General features: G+C 41.6%; 1 protein-coding gene across 1 annotated transcript; it reads left to right on the top strand.

The window, feature by feature from the left end:
* Positions 1 to 1498: 1498 nt before the first annotated feature.
* On the top strand, positions 1499 to 3635 carry LOC136369220 (nucleoside diphosphate kinase-like). Its single transcript, XM_066331908.1, has 4 exons — positions 1499 to 1667; positions 2193 to 2294; positions 2960 to 3072; positions 3420 to 3635. Exons 1-4 carry the CDS (start codon positions 1539 to 1541, stop codon positions 3535 to 3537), a joined length of 462 nt encoding a protein of 153 aa, XP_066188005.1. The 5' UTR covers positions 1499 to 1538; the 3' UTR covers positions 3538 to 3635.
* The last annotated feature ends 2916 nt before the right edge of the window (positions 3636 to 6551 follow it).

Below are 6551 nucleotides of genomic sequence, written 5' to 3'. Positions count from 1 at the left end.
AACTCTAATTCCAAAATAACCTCATGGAAGACTTGCTAGAATGTATGATGCTGTGATTGTTAAAATATCATCTATTAAATCAGAGATCTTGGCAAGTATGATGGAAAAAGACCCTGGATACAAGAAAGCAGGTTGGTCAAATAGATGGTTAGGTCAGATCTGGAGTCTCCCACCAGAACTAAAAGTACCACATGGATGTGTGATGAACTGTGGTAAAGAGAAGGGATCCCAAGAAAGGAAATCCATGTTATCAAAAAGCCGGGCTTTTCCCTGTCAAGCAGCAAAGTCCTGCCCAGAGGGAGGCAAAATCTGCATTGTTTTGTTCTCAAGAACAGTCAGGGAGTGGAGCCCAGGAAGCTCATCTCAGTTTGGAAACGAAAACAGGCCAAGCATGGATTTCCATCCAGATGCTTTATCCTCTGTTCTCTCAAAGGCAATAGAATGTTTAAGGCAAAGCATCTCAGTGGTAAATGGCTGAAGGGTTTTTTGACTCAAAGAGCTGCTATAGTATAACCAGAAAAAACCGAACAAAATTAATGACCTCCTTTAAAGAGGAAATACAAGCAGAACAGTACGACAACGAGATTTTTATTAAAATATCCGTATGTGCCTTTAGTTAAATAAAATCCGGGATCTAGCAGGCAGGACTGAAATGCTGGAGGGCTGAGTCCGGCAGCCCCGCTCCAAGGGGAGAGGCACCGGGGGGGTGCCGGTGTCACCGGGGCCGGGGATCCGGGATAGGGCTGGCCCCATGGGGCTGAGGGCGGTGAGGGATCCGGGACAGGGCTGGCCCCATGGGGCTGAGGGCGGTGTGTGCGGGCGGGCGGCCGCGGTGCCCGTGACAGCCGCTGTGCGGGGGGAGCGCGGTAAGCCGGGCGGGGACTGCGGGGACACGGCTGGACAGAGCCAGCGGCCGGGGACACGGGCTGTGAGAGACACCGGGGAACCGGCGGGGGACACGGGCTCTGAGACCCACCGAGGCCACCGGCGGGGGACACCGTTTGCCACAGCCACCGGGCCACCAGCGGAGAGGACGAGGTTTCAAGGTTTGCCGGAGCCCCCGGGCCGCCAGCGGAGCGGCGGGTTGCGGGGCAGCGGGAAGGGTCCCCCTGTCCCCGGGCAGTGTCACCGCGCCCTCCCGCGCAGCCGCCCGCTCAGGTGTGCAGCGGCGCGGGGCTCGGAGCCCTCCTGTCCTCCTGTTTCCAGGTGAAAACTCTGTGTGTGCAGTAATTTATTCGTTTATTGCACCGCACTGGGAGATGGATCCATGGTGATCATTCCCTTGCTTTCCATTCAGAGCTTTTCTGATTTCAGTATTCGCTCATTGTTCCTACACTTGGCGCCCTTCCACTGCTTCAAACTCACTCCTGCAGCGCTTGGGAAAACCTGTGTGCTGTCACTGGTTTGTCCAAACGCTGGACACCGTGGATCACTGACCCTCAGACGCAGCCAGTCTAATTACAGTGACAGCAGACGGGGCTGGGCTGGGATCTCACAGCCCGGGAATAACAAGTTTTATTCTGTCCCTCCTCAGGACCATGGCAGCCATCGAGGAGCGCACCTTCATCGCCATCAAGCCCGACGGGGTCCAGCGGGGGCTGGTGGGGGAGATCATCAAACGCTTCGAGAAGAAAGGATTCAAACTGGTAGCCATGAAATTAGTGCATGTAAGCTCTCCTCAATTGCTGTTTTTGTTTTTTTAATATCACCTGTAGCCTTCAAATAGAGCAGCATGCTGTAACAACAAATGTGGCCTCTTTAACGTTCAAAACTGAAATTTTGAGAACTACCTGTGATGTTTTTGGAAAAGTTCCAATTCCCAGCTCTGGCTAAATGCTTTAGACGTGCTAAGCAAGCTAATTTTAGTAACTTGATGCCCTTAGTCTGAAGAGAATATTCTTTCAGGTGCATCCTATGCTTAATATATATCTTTGAGTGTCCTTCAGAAATCCCAGGTCACATAAATTGCCTGTATTGGCAACAGAAACTTTTCTAAGTTTAGTTGTGGTTAAAGCAAACAGTTCAAATTCATATCAATGAAAAGTGCTCCTAGGAAGATGCTAGAAATACTGAATTTTGAAGTGCGTGCAAGGTTCAGGATTACTAGCGCTCTGTGGTTAATCTCTGTGATTTCACTATGCTCTTAAGTTCTTACTGTAAGCTTTTTTCTGTCTGTCTGGTTTTTAACCCAGGCCTCTGAGGACCTTCTGAGGGAACACTACATCGACCTCAAGGACAGGCCATTCTATGATGGCTTGGTGCAGTACATGCACTCAGGACCTGTTGTAGCCATGGTGAGTTCCTGCCGAGGAAAACCATACTGCATTATTGTCTTCACTGCAATGAGGTTGTGTCACCAGTTGGATTCTAGTTTATTTTTAAAAGGATTTAAAATCCCTTAAAATTTGGATACAAAGGCTGTGATTAGGAAGATGCACTGGTAACTCTTTTTCTTTACTTTTTTTCTCATAATCTTTCTCTCCTTTGAGTCAGTTTGTTGAGGAAGAGGGCAGGGACAAAAGAGAATCAAAACCAGGACCTTGAGAAACAGTAAACCTGCACATAAGCCCCAATCTGAAATGCCATGTTGTAAGCCAGCTGAAAAAGTATGGTGGAATATTTAACTCTATTTCTCTATTTTCTCTTTGATAATGTATTTGTAAAATAGTTGAGGTCTAGCTCTCCCATAAGCAGACAGCTCTGTGAGACTGTTTGACATACTGAGATGGAAAATTGTTCTCTTCCCACCCTGGGTGAGGAGGGGGATTGTACAGAAAGGGACCATGTGAGCAGATGCTTCAAGAACCTGACAGAAGAATTGGAGATAAAATATGTCTCACTGTGACAAATATTCAGATGGTGATTTGTGCCATGATGGACAGCCCCCTGTTCTTGTGGATGGTGTAATTTATCTGCTGCTAAAATTTAATAATTTGAATGGAATTGTTTTTTCTTTAAGGTGTGGGAAGGTCTTAATGTGATTAGGACTGGAAGAGTGATGCTGGGGGAAACCAATCCATTCGATTCCAAGCCTGGCACTATTCGTGGGGACTTCTGTGTCCAAGTTGGAAGGTAAATTTTAAAACTTTTGGTATCACCCAAAGGCACTAAATGCCAAGTGTTATGTCATGATATCTGCAGAAACTGTGCTTCATCCTTCTCTGTCTTACACATGGAGCTGCCATTCCACATGCCCATGTCATGTTAGGATCTAAGGATGGGGTTCAAGTCATGGCTGTCCCCATTGACAAAAATGAGGAATAAAACTGGCACTGCCTATGCTGTGTGTTTTCCTACTTTACTGTTAAAGTAAACTAGGAGCTTAAAGCTCCTGTCCCTAATGGGAATCACTTCAAAACAAGAAGCTTATTTTACTAGAAAAATTCTCTTACTATTTTATTCACTTTTTCTTTTCCTAGGAACATCATTCATGGTAGTGATTCTGTTGAAAGTGCTGAGACAGAGATCAATTTATGGTTCACTCCTGAAGAACTGGTTGATTACAGAAGCTGTGCTCATGAGTGGATCTATGATTAACACCCAGCCTGGATCTTCTGATATCCCCATGGCTATGAGCTGTTCCATGCACTCGTAGGTTGGAGACAGAAATCATGACTCAAGACTTCTTGATCATAAACAAACAGCCTGTTTTATTGTTCAGAACCTTCTTATATAGAGAGCTCAAAACTCCCAGATCTGGACAACTGACCTAGACAGCTGATAGCTCCCTGGCCAATGATACATCTGCATGTAGGGTTCAAAGGGATTGGTTGAGGTCTCTGAGTTCAAATCCCTCGTATCACTGCTTACCCAGGGACTTGTTTTATTTCTAGGCTGGTCGAGTTTAGGGGGCAGCTTCAGACTAGCTGCACTGTGACAATGCACTGTGACAATGAGAACACTTTTGGTTATATTAAAAAATGTAGATGTGTTCTTTGTTATCTTCTGCAGGCACCTTGCAGTTAGGATGACAAAGACAACATGATGGCACAGATAATAAATCTATTTTGAGTACAACTTTCTACTCAACTCGACAAGTCTAGTTTCCCTTAGCTAGTGATATATCTCATGTATCATTGGAGTTGTGACATTCACATTTGGGAGCTGTTAAAGGGGATTACTAGAAATATAAGTTTTTAAGATGGCATGTTGCAGGCTCATTACTTGGAATTTAAAATTTTTCAGCTTAACACTATAAACAATAAACAACTCAAGTTAAAACCATTTCAATTAAAAAAACACATCCTTTTGCCACTGTTGTCTCCCAAATGTTTGAGTCTTGGAATTTGAGTAGAGTGACGGGCAGATTGTCTTACCATTGACAATCTTCTGCTTCTAGCAAGCTGTTGTCTTGTTAGGTTATGTTGTGAATTGATTGAAAAACATGAGAAGAACATGAGAGCATCCAAGACTTTTGAGGGGGGTACACATTCACCCCACACTTCTCTCCCCTTTCTTTATTTCAGCAATTATAACAGGAACAAAACATGGACCTTAGAACAAAAATAATAAGGTGAAACTTACAGCTGCCTATATCCTTTACCAACACCCAGGGTCTGCTACCACTGAGGACCCTCCTTTTCACCATGAGGACTGGAAAAATCTCTTCCTGAGGCCTCCATGTTATCTCAAAGGAAAAGGGGTTCAGCTTCTGAAAAGACAAATGAGCTAGTCAAAGTGACTTTCTTTCATTTTTAGCACAGAAACACCTGGGTTTGAAGGCACACCTCTCCCATCAGTCAAGGCCACAGCTTGGCCAGAGCTGAGACCTAGACTGGGTGGACTTCCCTGTCATATCCTTAAAAGAAGTCTTGCAGTAATGACTCATGGAACAGCTGGCTTTGTTATCTATTCTTAACTAAATAACCAATTATATATAAATAACTTGTAAATAACTACAACTATGCATACTATAACTCTTTTGAAAGCACCACTTACCTCTTTGCCACTAAAACACAAATTCAAACAAACCAAGGAAACATCTCTCTGTCTCACCTAGGTAAAATATTTACACTGTTTTAGATGACTGAGAGCAAAACTTAATTTGGATTTTGAAATCTCCTAACTGAAATTTTAGGATTTTTGGAAGAGGAAAGTAAATACCTTTGTTAAAAAATACCCTATATTATTGGCTTTCACATTTGTGTATTAGTCTTTATATGTGGTTGTTGTTTTTTAGTATAGCACAATTTATAATCCCTTTTAGCTGCTTGCTAATGTAACCTAATTTCTCATTTTAAGTATGCACCATATAGCTCATGGAAGTAGTAATGTGATGACTATATTATGTTGATGTATACACCTTATAGCTTATAGAACTAATAATGTGATGAATGTATTGTACTGTAGGCCTTAGCAAAATATAAGATGTTGAAATACTTCTATGTAACTGAAAGAATTGTATAAAGCAATTAAATTGTTTTCCACATCTCCTGACTGACCTCTCCAAGTGATAAGAATGACATAAACCAGAGCACTGGATGAAAATTAGAGAAGGATTTTGTTAACTACTCATTATCAGGAAAGACTGAAACAACAGGATGAGGCCACAAGAAGAAATAAAATATATAGAACTGATCTGCAGGATGTCATGTAGATATATCAGAGTGGAAAACCAAAACAAAGAAAAGTGTCTTCAACATCAAAAGCTACCAAGAATATTTGAATAATGCATGAAACTTGTGAATATGTATGTACCTTATTAAAATAATAGTATATAGATAATGCTGTCTTAATGTATCAGTGATTGATACATTGGCTGATAGCCAGGAACACACCAGCACTGGACATTGTACTTTTTTATTCCCTTATTGAACTTTTGAAAAACATTCTAAGATTGAATTTTCATTTTTCTCACCGTGATGCTTCTTTTTTCTTTGGAGGGTAAAAACAGCCTAGAAAATTATTGTGAGTTTTATATAGAAGAATATTATTAAGTTAAACTAAAATCCTTAAATATTATCAGTATTATATTGAAACTTCAATGCACATTTGAAAAGAAAAGAGTTTAGTATTGTTAGGACTAAAACTATTGAAAGTACCTCGAAATCAACATTAGAATGGGTATCTGTTTCTATGGTAACTATTTGTTGTGTCCTGTGAAAAATCAAATTCACTTTCTTAGTAATTTTTTTTAAAAAATTAATAAAGAAACAAGGCAATTAGGAAACAGAAATAAAGCAAATGATCTTGGCCCAGTGACTTGGCATTCCACCAAGAGCACACCACTAACAAAAGCTTGTTCCTTAAAAGCACCAGCTTTTTGCATATTCATAAATCCACATGCATGATTTGAACATTCCTCTTGAGTTTAGTTCAGTTTCAACTCTGTGAAAAACGAGTACCACTCTCTCATAGAAATTTAATAAATTCAGTAAGTTAAATAAATATTAAAAATAGACAATTAGGAGACGGAATGGTGAACTTCTCTCAGCTGAGGATGCTTGGCACAAGGCCTGTCAGCAGCATATGTATCCTTTCAAACTTCAATCTTTTAAGGACCGCAGTATTGCATATTCAACAGATTTTAATAAATGATTCAAACATTCTTT

The sequence above is a fragment of the Sylvia atricapilla genome, chromosome 18 (genome assembly GCF_009819655.1).
Source record: "Sylvia atricapilla isolate bSylAtr1 chromosome 18, bSylAtr1.pri, whole genome shotgun sequence".
NCBI classification, from domain to species: domain Eukaryota; kingdom Metazoa; phylum Chordata; class Aves; order Passeriformes; family Sylviidae; genus Sylvia; species Sylvia atricapilla.
This window is presented reverse-complemented; position numbering and strand designations above follow the sequence as displayed.